The sequence below is a fragment of the Rana temporaria genome, chromosome 4 (genome assembly GCF_905171775.1).
Source record: "Rana temporaria chromosome 4, aRanTem1.1, whole genome shotgun sequence".
NCBI lineage: Eukaryota > Metazoa > Chordata > Amphibia > Anura > Ranidae > Rana > Rana temporaria.
Genome location: NC_053492.1, coordinates 102,831,844 through 102,850,906, shown reverse-complemented (window position 1 = coordinate 102,850,906; position 19,063 = coordinate 102,831,844). Strand labels below are relative to the sequence as shown.

The 19,063-nt window shown below is 41.8% G+C and overlaps 1 protein-coding gene across 1 annotated transcript in view; it reads left to right on the top strand.

The window, feature by feature from the left end:
- The window catches only part of LOC120936397 (ephrin type-A receptor 3-like), a gene marked incomplete in the record, with an annotated part of 325,284 nt that overhangs the window by 89,346 nt on the left and 216,875 nt on the right, over window positions 1-19,063 (top strand). Inside the window, 2 exon segments of the mRNA XM_040348687.1 lie at window positions 2,415-2,479; window positions 5,590-6,250. Coding sequence (XP_040204621.1) covers window positions 2,415-2,479; window positions 5,590-6,250 — 726 coding nt within the window.

The window sequence follows — 19,063 nt, the reverse complement described above, 5'->3', positions numbered from 1 at the left end:
CTGATTTTGCCGAATGCTGTGAGCTTCTCAGGGCCCCGTACACACGACCGAGTTTCTCGGCAGAATACAGCCAGAAACTCGATCGGAGCCGTATTCTGCCGAGAAACCCGGTCGTGTGTACACTTTTGGCCGAGGAAACCGACGAGGATCTCGTCGGGCCAAATAGAGAACATGTTCTCTATTTCCTCGTGAGGCCCTGTACACACGTCTGAGAAACTCGACGGGCAAAACACATTTGCTCGTCGAGTTCCTTGTGAAGCCGCCGAGGATCTCGGCGAGCCAAGTTTTCTCATTGACTAACGAGGAAATAGAGAACATGTTCTCTATTTGGCCCGACGAGATCCTCGTCGGTTTCCTCGGCCAAAATTGTACACACGACCGGGTTTCACGGCAGAATACGGCTCCGATCGAGTTTCTGGCTGAATTCTGCCGAGAAACTCGGTCGTGTGTACGGGGCCTAAGTCAATGAGGAAACTTGGCTCGCAAGACGATGTGTTATGCCTGTCGAGTTTCTCGGACGTGTGTACGGGGCCTCACAGTGTGCACTAGAAACTGCAGTAAGTCAGATAGAGCTCATCTTATTTCCTGGATAGGGAATGACCAACATCCTCTAGCTCTTTGCTCCCCAGACTCACTGTCCTTGGCCTGCTTATTTAATATATAAGATTTCAGTTCTTACAACCATGAAGGCTCAGCATTAAATGTGTTTCTTTTCTAGAGAGGTGATCAAGAAATGCCCACTTCTCCAGACTGACACCCACCCATCAAGGCATTTTGATATTTGCATAGTTTCTCCCAAGACCCAGCCCACCACTTTCATCAGGTCTGAGGGTTCTTGGGAGGAGGGCTGAGGCAGGGTGCTGATATATTTTAGAAAGCTATGTACAACACACTGTTGAGCCTTTACACCAGCCATGTCTAGGGTTGCCACCTGTCCAGGGTTCACCTGGACAGTTCGGGTTTCAGTCCTCCTGAAACCCAGACACAATATTCAGACAGGAATGTGGCTCAGAACAGGGCCCGATAGGAGGGTGAGGGGGCACTATGCATGCCACATTACTGTTCTCTTTGGACCGCACAGAGGTGTCCCAGGTCTATTACAATTCTCTAGTCAATAGTGTATGCTAATAAAAAAAAATTGAAGTGTTCGGGTTTGTTTTGAAGAATAAGTGGCAACCCTAGCCATGTCTCCATTGCATAGAACAGAACAGAGATCCAGTGATGATGTCACTGAGTCTAAAATTAGGTATGTAATAAAAATTGACATTTTATTAGCATGGTAAATGGATGAACCATGGCAGGCAAAATATAAACAGCTTTAACATAGGCCATGGAAGTCACACATATCTTAGGGCAGGGGTGTCAAACTCAATTTCATCGTGGGCCGCAACAGCATTATTATTGCTCAAAAGGGCCGGTTGTATCTGTAAGATTAGATGTCCAGCCTATCCCCTCCCCTTTACATTAGATGTCAAGAGTCACCCCACCATCAGAAGTTGAGTCCCCCACTCTCCCTTATATCACAGTGCACCCCCCCCTTACATTATGCTGCTGCTGGGAAGATGGATGCATTGCTTGAAAGTACAGGGTCTCAAGGAGGACCAGAGGAGAGTTGGGGCTCTCCTGCAGTTTCAGGAGAGGTGCGAGGGCCACATGAAATGGCCTGGAGGGCCGGAATTCGGCCCACGGGCCTTGTATTTGACACCTGAAGCCTCGTACACACGGCCCGAGGAACTCGACGGGCGAAACACATCCTTTTCCTTGTTAGGCTGTCGAGGAACTGGACAAGGCAAGTTTCTCCATTCCCGTCGAGGAAATAGAGAACTTGCTCTCTTTTTGGCTCGTCGGGTTTCTCGACAGTTTCCTTGACGAAAATGTTTTTTGCCGAGAAACTCGGTCGTGTGTACGAGGCCTGTGTCTTAGGGGAAATTTAGTTTGTAAAAAAACATAAGCGTTAGCTCCCATTGCACATATTGGAGAATGCATTCATAAACTTGAGAATTTTAAATTGGTTTTGATGCACTTAAAGATTTTCGTTCAGTTGCCTTAAATAGAAATTGTAGGTCAACAGAGCAAAACATTCTGCACATGAGACTTTTTCTTTTCTTAATGAACATTAGTCCACTGTATTAATGCATCTGGCTCTATTAAATAAATTGGTTTTGAAGATGAACTGAAATACAATTTACATCAATAAAAGACTTACATGCACTAATTATTTCATCTGCTTTTCTGTGAAGACATCCAGAAAACATACAATATCAGTGCCAACTGAGGACTGGATTTTTGTTTCATCCGTAATGTACATCTAAGCATATGAGAATCTAACAGTGGTTGAATGAGGTCTTGTATGTATCATCATTGCACAACCTAAGCTCAAAATGTTAAGTGTTTCCTTTCTGTTTTTCTTCCAGTAACCTTACTTGACTCTATGTCTGCTGCTGGAGACCTGGGATGGGTGGCATATCCATCAGAAGGGGTTAGTATATTAAGTGCATTATACAGTTTAATCAAGAATACTTAAGTTCCCGTTAACATTATCTCTTTTATGCTAGTCAGTAAAACCTAGATTACAAATCCAAGTCACCAGTATGAGAACTCCTGCTTATAAATAAATCATACTTGAATACGTATGTGCAGAAGTCTTCATGTATATACTTAATATATTCAAAAATACACTATATTGTCAAAAATATTGGTACACCTGCCTTTATAAGCACATGAACTTTAACGGCTTTCCAATCTTAATCTGTAGGGTGCAATATTGAGTTGGCCTACCCTTTGCAGCTATAACAGCTTCAACTCTTCTGGGAAGGCTGTCCACAAGGTTTAGAGTGTCTATGGGAATGTTTGAGCATTCTTCCAGAAGCGCATTTGTGAGGTCAGGCCCCGATTTTGGACGAGAAGGCCTGGCTCTCAGTCTCCACTCGAATTCATCCCAAAGGTGTTTTATCAGGTTGAGGTTAGGACTCTGTGCATACCAGTCAAGTGGAACAGGAAGGGGCCATCCCCAAACTGTTCCCAAAAAGTTGGGAGCATTAGGTTGTCCAAAATTGGTTTGCTGACACCTTAAGAGTTCCCTTCACTGGAAGTAAGGGGCCAATGCCAATCCCTGAAAAACAGACCCCACACCATAATTCCCCCTCCACCAAAGGATTTAGAGTGATTTTGGGGTGGAAGAACTTAACTGGTCTGCACAGAGTCCTAACCTCAACCCAATAGAACCCCTTTGGGATGAATAGAATTAGAGCGTAGACTGCGAGACAGGCCTTCTTGTCCAACATCAGTGCCTGACCTCACAAATGTGCTTCTGGAAGAATGGTCAAACATTCCCATAGACACACTCCTAAACCTTGTGGACAGCCTTCCCAGAAGAGTTAAAGCTGTTATAGCTGCAAAGGGTGGGCCAACTCAATATTGAACCCTACGGACTAAGACTGAGATGCCTTTAAAGTTCAGGTGCGTGTAAAGGCAGGTGTCCCAATACTATTGACAATATAGTGTATATATTGCATTTACTTGCAATAGTTAAAAAATAATGGCAACCAATCAGATAATCCATTTCATTCTCTAAGTTTCATTAAAAGAGAATCAAAATATGGATCTTATAATGTAGATGAAAGAGAACACAGACCAGGCAGTCTGGGCCTAATTAGAGGCATATGAAGATGAATTATCCCAGGTTTACCATACATTTACCATAGAGTTTTTCACTATGCCTCATTTATGAAGCCTTAGGTCTCAGGCACACTTGCCATTGAGCCCTGATGCATAGGAGTCTGATGTTTTCATGTAGGTGAAAGGCACATGTGCGCCATCTGGCCCTGTTCAGTGTGGCACATTAGACTGTTCATTTTTTTTAACCAACTTTATTGAAATGTCACAGTGATGCACTAACTACAACAACCATTGCGGCTGACAGCTTGTAGTTCTGAATGGACCGCAAGGTCGCTGATGAACGGCTTTGTAGTTCATTCACAAGCCCTGCAGCTTGTAAGCAGTCAGCCTGTATGGTTGTATGGGCTGGAACCTGCAGGGCTTGTCTACAGGAGCCTAGTATTGCACCGCTGATCCACTGATCACGGGTACAATGCTTTCCGGGCTCCTTAGGGAAAAAATTATGAATGCACATTTTTTTCCCTTTCATACGTGAAAAGTTAAAGCAGAACTCCTTGTAACAGCAAAAAACATACTTGAAATACATATGTTTAATTACTCACCTAAAGATTTGTATTGCTACTGTATGCAAACAATCTTATGCTTTCCCTTCATTTTTCAAACTGCACAGTCATACAGGTGGCATACTTACCATACATCAGCTAGCCAAAATACCAAATCTTTTGTCAGGACAAAACAGTTAATGTATATGCATTTCACCCTAATGATTTTAGCTGTTTGCCTAAAGTTCTACTTTCATAGCGGTATATCAAGGATCTGATGATCATTTCATCTGATAATCACCCAAAATCCACTATAATTTTCCCCAAAATTCTTCTGTGTACATTTACTTTATGTATCAAGCCAAATTTGTGGAAATTTTATCAAGATTTACCCAGTGATAATTGCCATCTCAGCAGCATCTGTTATTGAATAAAGAAAGGTCTTTTTCCGGTAACAGTCACTCTATATAAGAAAGGGTGAATGATCCATTGTGCCCCCACCAACTAATGCTACGTACACACGATCAGATTTTCTGATGAAAAAAGTCTGATGGACTTGTTTCATCGGAAATTCCGATCGTGTGTGGGCCCCATCAGACTTTTTTCCATCGGAGTAAAAAAATAGAACATGTTTTAAATTCCTCTGATGGAAAATTCCGATCATCTGTGTGGAATTCCGTCGGAGAAAAATCCATGCATGCTCAGAATCAAGTCGACGCATGCTCAGAAGCATTGAACTTCATTTTTCTCGGCTCGTCGTAGTGTTTTACGTCACCACGTTTTGGACGGTCGGAATTTAGTCTGACAGTGTGTACGCAAGACAGCTTGAATGGAATTCCGATGAAAAAATGCAACTGATTTCAGACCATCGGATAATCCGATCGTGTGTACTCGGCATAAGAACTAACCAGCTTGAATGGTGTACAACCCCCCTGCTATGCTGATATCGAACCTGAATGCCTTTCAGCAGTGGGTTCGGTATTGTTTTTATGACAGTTTACCCCCCCCCCACAGTGCTGAAACTAAACTATGTGTGTATTTTGCCACCAGTTTGCCATTGTCAATAAAACCTTGGGCATTTGCAATTACTTCAAAATTATAAATGCAATATCCTGCACTATATAATTATCACCTTCAAATTCCCCCTTTGATCACCCTTCTGATGTCTGTGCTAATTTATAATTTTCTGGGGTCAGTCTAGGCTGGAAGCGATTCTGCCAAAAGTAAAGTGATAATGTGATGCTGAGAAAACATATATCTTAATGTAGAATATTAATCATTAGCATCATTGTCCTCAGCCTGTATTTTTTTTTATTGTTTTTCTGCATAAAATATATAAGTTGTAATTGGCAGGGTGTTTGATGCCAGGCCTAATAACTATTCATGTTTGTTTTTTACACTCATTTATCATTGTGTTCATTTATACCAGTGGGAAGAAATCAGTGTAATGGATGAAAGAAACACGCCTATGAGAACGTACCAAGTCTGCAATGTATTAGAAGTCAACCAAAATAACTGGTTGAGAACCAGCTGGATCCCAAGAGGAGAGGCCCAACGTGTATATATTGAAATCAAGTTCACCTTGAGAGACTGCAATAGCCTACCAGGGGTATCAGGCACCTGCAAGGAAACCTTCAACATGTACTATTATGAGTCCGACAACAGTAACTTGTGGCACATTCATGAGAATCAGTTCATTAAGATTGACACTATCGCTGCGGATGAAAGTTTTACCCAGGTGGATGTTGGTGACCGGGTCATGAAACTTAATACAGAAGTCAGAGACATTAGCAACTTGTACAAGAAAGGTTTCTATTTGGCTTTTCAAGATGTTGGAGCATGTATTGCTTTGGTATCAGTCCGGGTCTTTTACAAAAAGTGTCCAATGACCACCCGTAACTTGGCCCTCTTCCATGATACCGTTACTGGAGGGGATTCAGCATTGGTGGAAGTAAAAGGAACATGTGTCAATAACTCAGTGGAGTTTGATGTGCCTAAGATGTACTGCAGTGCTGATGGTGGTTGGCTGGTACCTATTGGTCGCTGTTCCTGCAAACCAGGCTTTGAAGAGAAGAGGAATGCTTGCCAACGTAAGTTCTCTTCTTTATTCCTGTTAAGAAACAACATTGTGTTTTTTTTTGGTGATTGTCTGTTACTGTTTATCTGGAGTCACTCTTGATGTCAGTGAAAGTATCATTTCGACAGCTAATAAAAAAATGTGTACTTTTTCTTAGACAGACAGTACATGTTATAGAGTTTGCTTCTCTGCTGGAATTGATTAATGAGAAAAGAACCCTGAGCAGATAAAAGACATTGTCACGTTGTATCCCTACTGAAAGCATGAGTGATACACAAAGCTTTGAAACCCAACTATGATTTCCACACTTTCCCTCCTCTTCTATCCTGAAAGTCACCCAAGTTGTGTTTTTTTGCATTTTTTACTAAATTTTACTGATGACTTTAACTGGTTATGTAATGCTGCAGGGTCCCGTTTCTCTTCTCTGGGCTGGGAGGTCCTCAGTGAGGCAGACAGTGTCACTGATGTAATGAAATTAGTGCTGATCTCTTCACAAATACACAGCAAATACAGGGCACCCTTTGGGGTCTGGCCCTAGACACCCTGCACTCACACAGTGTTCTCAGTCTTCCATGTTAAGTTACACTGGGAGTCATTCAACCCAAATGACTAAAAACCGCTCTGGATTGAAGGTGATTGCTGCAGCCTGAACTTTGTTTTTTTTAAAGCACCTGTTGGATTTTATAATATATATATATATATATATATATATATATATATATATATATATATATATATATATATATATATATATATATATATATAAAATCCAGAGGCTTTAAACATTCAGGGCCGGATTCAGGTAGATCTGCGCATTGTTACGGCGGCGCAGCGTATCGTATTTACGCTACGCTGCCGTAAGTCAGAGAGGCAAGTGCTGTATTCACAAAGCACTTGCCTCCTAAGTTACGGCGGCGTAGCGTAAATGGGGCCGGCATAAGCGCTCCTAATTCAAATGAGGATGAGGGGGCGTGTTTTATGTTAATTATTGGTGACCCGACGTGATTAACGTTTTTCCCGAACGGCACATGCACCGTCCGTGGAATTTCCCAGTGTGCATTGCTCCAAAGTACGCCGCAAGGACGTCATTGGTTTCGACGTGAACGTAAATTACGTCCAGCCCCATTCACGGACGAGTTACGCAAACAACGTAAAATTTTCACATTTCGACACGGGAACGACAGCCATACTTAACATTGGCTATGCCACCTAGGGGGCAGCTTTATCTTTACGCGGCGGGCAAGCGTGCGTTCGTGAATCAGCGTATCTAGTAATTTACATATTCTACGCCAAAATCAACAGAAGCGCCACCTAGCGGCCAGCGGAAAAATTGCACCCTAAGATACGACGGTGCAGGCCGTCGTATCTTAGCTAGGTTTAAGTGTATCTCAGTTTGAGCATACACTTAAACTTACGATGGGCTTAGATTCCGAGTTACGTCGGCGTATCTATTGATACGCCGGCGTAACTCTTTGTGAATCCAGCTCCCTCACAGTCTAATTTCTAAACTCATCATGCAACATAGTGGGGTTGATTTACTAAAGGAAAATCCACTCTGCACTACAAGTGCACTTGAAAGTGCACTTGTTAGTGCTTTTGCTTTAGGTCACTGTAGATCTTAGGGGAAGATCTGAAATTAGGGGAAGCTCTGCTGATTTTTTCATCCAATCATGTGCAAGCAAAAATGCTGTTTTCTCTTTTCCATGCATACCCCCCTCAGATCTACAGCGACTGCACTTCCAAGTGCACTTGTAGTGCAAAGTGGATTTGCCTTTCGTAAATAACCCCCATTGTTTTGATACTTTGATTTTAACCTTAAACTCTGAAACATAGTAAACAAATCTAATAGAAAACAAATGCCCCCTGGATTTATAAGCATTGGTTTACTTATGTAATCTTTGTTGTAGACCACTTTATTTTGTAATGTGGCCCTGGTCCAGATGAGTACCTTCATATTGTCCAGATTTTGACATAGCAGTTCCATTTTCAGATCCCAGAGATATATTGGTGGTGGAACGGTGGAAAATGTGGGCCAATTTGGACACTGTTACAGTGGCCCAATGATTGCTGATACCCTGGACATTCCAAACTGTTTAAATGGGTGCTGATACAGGCAAGGAGGGGTTAAAGTCTACCAGTATCTGATTTCCTGATGATGAGGATATACAATGTGAATATTAGAAAGGCAGATCTTCCCTGCATCTGAACGCTACAATAAAAAAACACTATTTAATATAATTTGTATATTCATGACAATAATAAGAGCAGCACAACTCAGATAATAAATACTCACTTATCTAAAAAAATGCAATTAAAGGTCATAAAAAAACAATCAAATGTGCAAATCGACTAGAAAATATAAAGCATTATGTGTATTTATTCCAAATATATAGCAAACATCAAGAGACAAGTCCAAATAGTAATCCAATCACCAGTGTGGCAATGTAAACATTTTTAATAGGATATGCTTTGTGTCTCCACCACCCATGCAAACTAGTCGCTCACTTCACAGCTATGACCCCTATATTACCAGAAAGATCATAACACACTTTTTTCCCTTCAGGGATTGTGACTCCGGATATCACATAGTAAATCTTTACTCTAGCCCACATATAGGCACACAAATTTTCAGATGCAACAGATGTACATATGGGAGCAAAGAGAAAGCACAACAGACCTAGTGTTCTCCATTTTAAAGGAATTTTATATTAGTTAGCACTGTCTGCAGTGCTCTATTTGTAAGTGCAATACCCCTATTTTCTTATATATTATATTCCTTTGAAATGGAAAACACAATGTTGATAGGGCGTGTGAAGTTCCACTAAAGTTGTGTACCATTAGACACAGCATTGGTCCGTGGCTACAGATCTGTAGCTGGCAAGGCTGGTCTCTGATTATGGGACCACAGTGACAAGGGGCCCTTTGATCGCTGATCCTTCCCTCCCCCCTCGGGAACTGTTTAAAGCAGGGGTCTCCAAACATTTTATACAAAGGGCAGGTTTATTGTCCTTCAGACTTTAGAAGGGCCGGATTGTGGCCAGCAGGAGTAGAAATTGTACTAGTATCAGTGGGAGTAAACATCCCCACATTTGGTATTGAGGGGGGGGGGGGGAATAGTGCTCCATTGTTGGTATCCCAGGGAAAAATAGAGCCCCCATTATTTGTGTCATGGGAGAAATGGTGCTCCATTTTTGGTGTCGGATGGCAGAATAGTGTCTGGTATCAGTGGGAGGAATAGTGCCCCAAGGGCCGGGTAAATACAAGCAAAGGGCCACATCCAGCCCTCGGGCCACAGTTTGGAGACCACTGGTTTAAAGGGACGCTGGATTGGGCAGGAAGGAGAATCAGATACTGGTAGACCTTAAAGTGGAGGTTCACCCTTTAAAAAAAATTCTGACATCACACGGAGTCGAGCCATCCTACCGACAGAATGCCAGTGTTTTTTTTTTTTTTCTCAGCACATACCTCGTTATTAGGATTTTCACCTCACGGCAATCCCGCGGGAGTGGGCGTTCCCAAGCACTGCCTGTGATTGACAGGCTTCCGAACGGCGCATACTGCGCGTCACAGGTTGCCGAAAAAACCCGAACGTCGGTGCGGCTCTATACGGCGCCTGCGCACCGACGTTCGGGTTCTGTCGGCAACCCGTGACGCGCAGTATGCGCCGTTCGGAAGCCTGTCAATCACAGGCAGTGCTTGGGAACGCCCACTCCCGCGGGACTGCCGTGAGGTGAAAATCCTGATAACGAGGTATGTGCTGAGAAAAAAAAAAAAACACCGACATTCTGTCGGTAGGATGGCTCGACTCCGTGTGATGTCAGACATTTTTTTAAAGGGTGAACCTCCACTTTAAGGTCTACCAGTATCTGATTTCATGATGATGAGGATATACAACGTACAATTTACATATATTATGTTGTGTACCATTAGACTTGGCATGTGACTATGCCATTAGAGGCACCTTCATTTCTGTTGGGAGTCTTTATAAGGTATAAAAAAAATCTAATTTTCCTATAATAGCCTACCATTGACACATTAATAGGAATTATTCTCGGAATGGTAGCTGGGGAAAAACTTTTCTTTTAAAATGTACTAAAATCAGTAAATAACAGGATAAAATGAAGCCTAAAGTTAATTTTCGAAATAGGGTGTAATTGATACCTGCCAGGAAGAGCTCTCGGAACAATTGATTTATTGGGCTTTAAATGTAGCTGTATTCTCATATCCATTACGAGAAATTATAATGTATAACTGATTGGAGACCAGGCCCCACACTTCAGACACTCAGTTCAAGAAGTACTCAGGGACAGAATGTGGGTTGGACGGATAGTGACGGGAAAAAGCATATTACACTTTTTAAACCACTACAGAATACCCCTTAGTGCTCACATTTAACCCAAGTATGGATTGTTTTAGCTGCAACAGAAATGAAGATCTTGCTTTGGGAATTTTTTTCAAATAAAATACTGAGACATTGTGGAGCTTTGTACATCTTCATCTGCAGCCATAAATTAGCTGCTATGGTCCAATATATTTGCTAAAGGGTTTTAACAGAAAGATGGCTAGGATGAACCAAAAGAGCTCATAAACAACCGTTTTTTGGAGTTTGGGCGTTTTTTTAATCACTTAAGACCCGGACCTTTAGGCAGCTAAAGGACCTGGCCAGTTTTTGCGATTCCGCACTGCGTCGCTTTAGCTGACAATTGCGCGGTCGTGCGACGTGGCTTCCAAACAAAATTGGCATCCTTTTTACCCACAAATAGAGCTTTCTTTTGGTGGTATTTGATCACCTCTGCGGTTTTTAATTTTTGCGCTATTTTTCCACTATAAACAAAAATAAAACTTTTGCTATAATAAATACCCCCAAAAATATCTAAAAAATGTTTTTTCCTCAGTTTAGGCCAATACGTATTCTTCCACCTATTTTTGGTAAAAAAAATCGCAATAAGCATTTATCGATTGGTTTGCGCAAAATGTATAGCGTTTACAAAATAGGGGATAGTTTTATTGCATTTTTATTATTTTTTTTTTTACTACTAATGGCAGCGATTTGACACATTTTTGGGACCATTGTAATTTTCACAGCAAAAAATGCATTAAAAATGCATTGTTTACTGTGAAAATGACAATTGCAGTTTGGGAGTTAACCACAAGGGGGCGCTGAAGGGGTTAAGCGTGACCTCATCTGTGTTTCTAACTGTAGGGGGGTGTGGCTGTAGGTGTGACGTCATTGATTGTGTTTCCCTATATAAGGGAACAGACGATCAATGACGGCGCCACAGTGAAGAACGGGGATGCTGTGTTTACGGGACTCCAGCGGCGATCGGGTCCGCCCGCGCGACCCCACGGCTGGGCTTAACCACTTACCCCCCGGACCATATTGCTGCCCAAAGACCAGAGTACTTTTTGCGATTCGGGACTGCGTCACTTTAACAGACAATTGCACGGTCGTGCGACGTGGCTCCCAAACAAAATTGGCGTCCTTTTTTTCCCACAAATAGAGCTTTCTTTTGGTGGTATTTGATCACCTCTGCGGTTTTTAGTTTTTGCGCTATAGACAAAAATAGAGCAACAATTTTGAAAAAAATTAATATTTTTTACATTTTGCTATAATAAATATCCCCCAAAAATATATAAAAAAAAAAATTTTCCTCAGTTTAGGCCGATACGTTTTCTTCTACATATTTTTCGTAAAAAAAAATCTCAATTAGCGTTTATTGATTGGTTTGCGCAAAAGTTATAGCGTTTACAAAATAGGGGGTATTTTTATGTCATTTTTATTATATTTTTTTTACTAGTAATGGACACTTCGGACACTTTTGACACATTTTTGGGACCATTGGCATTTTTATAGCGATCAGTGCTATAAAAATGCATTGGATTACTATAAAAATGCCACTGGCAGGGAAGGGGTTAACACTAGGGGGCGGGGAAGGGGTTAAGTATGCCTGGTTGTGTTCTTACTGTGGGGGGGGGGGGTGGCCTCACTAGGGGAAACACTGATCCTCGGTTCATACATTGTATGAACCGAAGATCAGCATTTCCCCTGCTGACAGGACCGGGAGCTGTGTGTTTACACACACAGCTCCCAGTCCCCGCTCTGTACCGAGCGATCGCGTGTGCCCGGCGGCGATCGCGCGCCCCTAGTGGCGGCTGGGAGAGAGGACGTCATACTACGTGCTCTCGCCCAGCCGAGCCAACTTGTGGACGTATAACGCCGGTGGGCGGTCGGCAAGTGGTTAAAGGGCAACGTACAGGTACGTGGATGTGCCCAGCCGTGCCATTCTGCCGACGTATATCGGTGTGAAGGGGTCCTTAAGTGGTTAAAAGACCATAAACTCAACTCTATGTTATGGATGTTTGGATGTTTATCAGCGGTGGAGATTATGGGCTGTTTTCTGCATGCCCTAAAATCACGTTCAGGAGTAGTTTCTCTGACTATTTATTAAAAAATGCTTATAAATGCTGATAAACGCTCAAAAACGTGTCTCACCAGTGTTTTTTAAAGTTTTTAAATCTATTGAAAATAAAAAATGCTAACGCAGAAAAATGCAAAAAAAATGCTAGTAAACGCTATTGCAAAAACGTTAAAAAACATTGACTCACTGCAAAGCTACTGCCGTTTTTTATAACATTATTTTAGCGTCCAGTGTGCATGGAGCCTAAACGTGTAAGTAAACCCCCCCCATATCATTTTCAGCCAAGGAAGTTGACATCTTTGCCTCTGTTTAATCCACAACTGCCATGATGCTGCATATGTGATCAGTTATGACACCAACCATTGGATGGTTTGACAGCTTGGTTGAGAGCACAGCCAATAGGGCGTTACATTTCCAGCACGTACCGGAAATTAAACTGTTTTTTGGAACTGGTAAATGGATGGAATTAAAGAAGGGTGGTGTATTTTTGTATGTATTTGCATTTAAAGTACAGTATGTAAAAAAACATTTTTTTTCTTAAATTTTTGGTTGAAAAGGGAATAGTTAAAGTGTAAGTAAATTCTAACAATGAATTTCTCCTACTTGCCCCCTTTGGATCTTTTAGGCCCCTTTCACACTAACAGTGCGATCGGGTCCGCCTGTCAAGTTTTCAGGCAGACCCAATCGGACCCTCCATTCTCCTCTATTGGGCAGGCATGTGTTCATTTACACCTGCCTAAATCCAATCAGATCTGATCCGCTAAAAACAGATGGACGACAGCTAGTGGATCGGGTGTAAATGGAGTCCATTTACATCCGACCGCCTATAGAGGAGAGTGGGCTGTGTCTGTGTCTGCTCAGCATAAGCAGAGCAGACACAGGCCAGCCATCCGCCTGCTCAGTGGGGATCAGCGGACAGTTCCCTCGCTGAGCAAGCAGGCTCCTCCCCATGAGAAAGGGACCTTAGATATACTTTTAAATAATATTGTTACATCTGTAGTATATTTAAAAAAAAAATTGATTCTACCAGAAAACTTGTCAGCTGATAAGTCACTGTGATCACTGCTTGTACTGCCTGCTAATAGTTAGCATTCTTCCTAGCTATCTCTGTAACTTACAGTACACCTCCCACAATGTTATATAGGAGAGTAGTGGTATTCCAGAGTCCTAATAAAAGCTTCTTGTCCTAGAATGAATATGTGCTCCACAATAGATAAAATACAGTGTGTTGCCACCAAAAGTCTAAGGGCCAGATCCACATACATTTAGATTGGCACAGCGTATAAGAGATACACTACGCCGCCATACCTTACCTGGCGTATATTCGAATCCTCAGCGAGTTCGCGCCGTAAGTTACGGCGGCGTAGTGTATTTCTGGCGGCGGATTTGAAATTGGGCGGGTTGGGGGCGGGTTTCATTTAAATGAAGCGCGTCCCCGCGCCGAATGAACTGCGCATGCGTCGTCCCGAAATTTCCCGCCGTGCATTGCGCTAAATGACGTCGCTAGGACGTAATTTTTTTAACTTAGAAGTGAGTTACGTCCATCCCTATTCACGGACGACTTACGCAAAAAATAAAAAAAAATCAAATTTAGACGCGGGAACGACGGCCATACTTAACATGGCAAGTCTATGTATACGCCGAAAAATACCAGCTTTAACTATATGCCGGAAAAAGCCGACTACAGACGACGTTAGAAAATGCGACGGCCACGCGTACCTTTGTGGATCGTCGTAAATCGCTAATTTGCATACCCGACGCGGAAAACGCCACCCAGCGGACGCCGAAGTATTGCATCTTAGATCCGAAGGCGTACAAAGACGTACACCTGTCGGATCTAACCCAGAAGCCGTCGTATCTTGTTTTGAGGATTCAAAACAACGATACGACGCGGGAAATTTGAAAGTACGCCGCCGTATCAGTAGATACGCCGGCGTACTTGCTCTGTGGATCTGGCCCCAAGTAAAATAAAAACCCAAATCTATCAATAAAAAAAGGTACATTTTTCAATTTGGACACTTATTCTTATGATGGCTACCTAATAGGGATTTTCATCACTTTAAATCGATTTTCTCTCACTTCCTGCTGTATCTATGACGTGTGTCTTTTTTTAAAAGGGTATTTAACTCCAAGAACAAACATTCAATACGTTGCAGATTACAGTCCTTAGATGTGGTGACTGCATTTGTTTTATTTTTTTCACGCTTTTCTTTCCATTTTTGCACCTGGTGATCCTGCCAGTAATGCACTTCCTGTTCTAGAGTGACAACGCTCACTCACTATAACGTATCTATGGAGAAGCAACATTGTCACCTGGGAACAATGTTACTGATAGGAATGCATTACAGACAGCACAGGAAATGATCAGCTCACTGTATTTCTGGTAGGATCAACCACTATTTTTTGCACAGATAGAACAAAAATCTTTCAATTATATATTTAACAATCAAATGGGATCAAAAGGTACAAAATAGATAATAAAGTTCCTTATGTAAATGATTATTTTGGATGAGAATTTACAAACTCGGCTTTAACATTTAAATCAGATTAAAAATGTGTTCTTGGATCTGCATTTTTTATTGTTGTTCTCATGTCCCAATTAGATTAAACTTAAAGCGGGGGTTCTGCAGGACATCGTTTTTTTGTTGCTATGCATCTATGGGTTTTCGGTTTGTCAAGCTTGTACTCACGTGTCTTATGTTTCTGTTCCCCCACACTGTGAATTGGCTGTAAATAATACTTTATAAAAAATCCTCCTGAAATGTTCCATCTTGCTTGTGGGCATTGTGAAGCCCACAAGCAAATACTTCCTGGAAGCGGTGAATGCTGTGACGTGACTTGCTTGTTGAGTCACGTGACATGTGAAATCCCGCGAGATTTCGTCGGTCGGCTTTATGAATTGTCTCCTGGAAAGCACAACACTGTGCTCCCAGGAGACATTGCGATCAACTCCCAGCAAACACTGGGGCACTGGGGAAGAGAGGAGACACGCCCACTCCCGCTGGAGGGAGACCAGGAAGTGTCTCTTGAAAACCACAGATTCACAGTATTTGAATAAACTATACATTTTTTATTAGCCAAATGTTCATATACATATTGAGCTGGTCTCGATAAGCTGTATTTAATATTTAGGGTGAACCTCCGCTTTAAAGCTGATGTATGTTTTGCCACAAAAACATCACAAAAAGACTGATACGTGGTATAGCAAAAATGTAACAATCTCAAACACCCCCGGTCTTAAGTGAATAGGCCCTCTTTTTAACCCAAATTCCTCTGTACATCTTTCCTCCTCAACTGCTTCTCATTTAAAGTGGAGTTCCACCCATAAATATAACATTACATCAGTAGTTTTAAAAAAATGTCATTAGTCCTTTAAGAATTTTTTTTTTTTTAGATGCCTTCAAAGTGTTGTTGCTAGGCAGAATAGTTAATCTTCCCACTTCCTGCACCTAGGTGCTTAAGCTTCCTAACCTACACCGCACAGACTCCTGGGAATGTAGTGGGTGTAACTTTCCAGGAGTCTGTGCACTCCCCAGTCTCAAAGAATCATTTGACTTGGACAGTACAGTTGCTGAAACCTGATCTGAAACCTATTACACTGCCTGTGCAGCACTGAGCATGTAGGAGATCTGCAAGGCTGAAATCCAGGAAGTCATACAGTCTGGCTTCATGATGCCCACACTTAAGATGGCCCCAGTCAATTTCTATTTTATAAAGTGTCTAAATGCTGTAACAACCTAACAAAACAGACCTTAGTTTACAGACTAACTTTACTAGAATACATTAAGCTTGTGTATTACAGGGGTATTTATATATAAAAAGTGAAATTGTGGCCGGAACTCCGCTTTAAGTTCCATATATTGATCTGTATGTAGGTGTCTATAAATACATATAAACATGTCTTTTGGGACATTCTATGAGGAGAAGAGAATTATGGGATTGATTCACTAAAGGCAAATCGACTGTGTACTTTGCAGAGTGCAGTTGCTCCAGAGCTTAGTAAATGAGGTAAAGCTTCACTTTGCAAAGAGTATCCAATCACATGAGGGAGAATAATAAAAACGGAATTGTTTCTTGCACATGATTGGGTGATGGAAGTCATCAGAGCTTCTGATCATTTACTAAGCCCTGGAGAAACTGCACTTGCAGGGTGCAACTGCACTTTGCAAAGTGAAAAATCTATTTGCCTTTAGTAAATCAACTTTTATGTATCTTTTGACTAAAAAGTTGTCTTGTTATGTATTCTTTACCCTGACTCAGGTTAGGGCTATAAGTATTCAAAGCACCTTCATACCTTTAGACACAGGGTGTTTCCCTTCCTAGTATGAACATCTTGTACTGGTTGATCATGAAGAGGTGATGTGTGTACATGGAGAAAATAAAGAGAGGGGCATTTGTTCTGGCTTGCCGAGTGACAAACCTCTATCAGCTGCTAGCGCTGCAGCCTCCTCTGTCCCGATTCTGAGCCATGAATAATTTACTGAGATTGCAAACTGAAGTTGAGTCCGGAGAATTCCCCGCGGCATTCGCTACCTTCAAGCCTGAAGCAGTGACCTTACAGCTAAAAGCTGATGATATTAAACCTGCCTCGCTGCACTTTAACTGCAGGATTAAACATAGTAAAGTAGCACAACGGTCTGGGAGGCACACACAGCGCAGAAGATGCCTAGATTAGATGGATGACACTTATGTTATGGCTAGACCAGCAGGCGCACCAATGCAATACACTACTGCCGATTTGCGTTTAATACTGGCATTGACAATGTTCTTCCATTTATATTTTAGTTCTCTTTTTGTGTTTCAAAATCTGATTTGAAGGCAAATGCTATAGAGCATAGATAATCCGCACTAACCCCATAAAGTGCATAAGTAAGTGAAATATATATATAAATCTAATCATATAATAAAGTCCTGAAGGATAAAGTGACTGGTGCTGCAAATAAAATATGGCTGGAATAATCGTCAAAAATAGATATGTTCACAAATGGGAATAGATGCACAACCTTAATGTGAAGCAAATAAAGTGCAAAAAATGCAAAACATGTTAATTCATGCAGTGGATGTATATATCAATAAAGTGATAAAAAGAAAACAATAAAATACAGATAAAAATCAAATGTCCATATAAAAAGTAGCCAAGCCAGATGTTGTTCCAGTATTCCAAACTCCAGAGATATATGTATGTGAAAACACTTATTCTCATATCTCCCACGGCAGAGAAGGAATAGATATGAGAATAAGCCGCTTACAAGATCTGTTGGATCTCTTTTACAGAGATCTTAGGGGGCTCAGCATCAAAATTTAATTCCTCTGGCCAGCAGCAAACAAGGATCCAACTAATATTCAAGAACCTCCACTGACCATCTAGGGATTCCAACCAATCTCCTTCCTGGTATCAGGGCATATAGGACGGCTCATAGAGAGTGATGAAACAGCGGGTATAAAAGAGGAAAAAGAGACTTCATAGTGCAGTATGTTCTTAAAAGAAGTAATATCCTGGGTAACTGACATCATAGAAAGTCTGTAGCAGCAAAGATTTCAAAACGACATAAACACAGCTGTAGGCCCGAGCCAGCCAGCTGGGGCGTGGTGACGTCAGGATCTTCAGCTCCGCCCTTGAAGGCAAATTCTGCCCAGTTTTTATCTATGTACTTGAAAATTATGTATAAAAAAAAAGTAAATTTAGACCTTGTTTAGAAGGCTTCAAAATTAGACCCTCAGCACACATTCTTTATGCCTGACCACTGATGCCAGGCCTAAAGGGCGGCATAAGGAATGGCTTTAACTGAATACGCCATGAGCACTTATTGGTCCTGGGTTGATCCTGGGTTCTGGGTACAAATTTGTCCTGTCAAAACGAAATGCACCTTGAACACCAGATGCAATTGTTTTGTTTTGTTCTAGTTTCAGTAGTGCTAAGGTTTTGTCAGTAATGTAACATGCGTTCACCAGAAAATTCACTTCCTGCACTTATCCTACATGATTGCCAAAAAGGGAGCAGTGGTAAGGCACCATAAACAGATGAGAAAAATGTTGCCTGGTTTATACATCTCCAAAATTGTCCTCCTTAAAGGTGAGCACAGAGAACCCTTAGGCCTCGTACACACGACCGAGTTTCTCAGCAAAAACCAGCAAGAAGCTTGCTGTTTTTTTGTTTTTTTTTTGCCGTGGAAACCGGTCGTGTGTACACTTTTCGACGAGGAAACCGTCGAGGATCTCGTCGGGCCAAAAAGAGAACATGTTCTCTATTTCCTTGACGGGAATGGGAAAATTTGGCTCGCCGAGATCCTCGGCGGCTTCACAAGGAACTTGACGAGCAAAACGATGTGTTTTGCCCGTCGAGTTCCTTGGACGTGTGTACGAGGCTTTAGGCTTCATGTACATGGGACGTTTAAAAACCTCTCCTG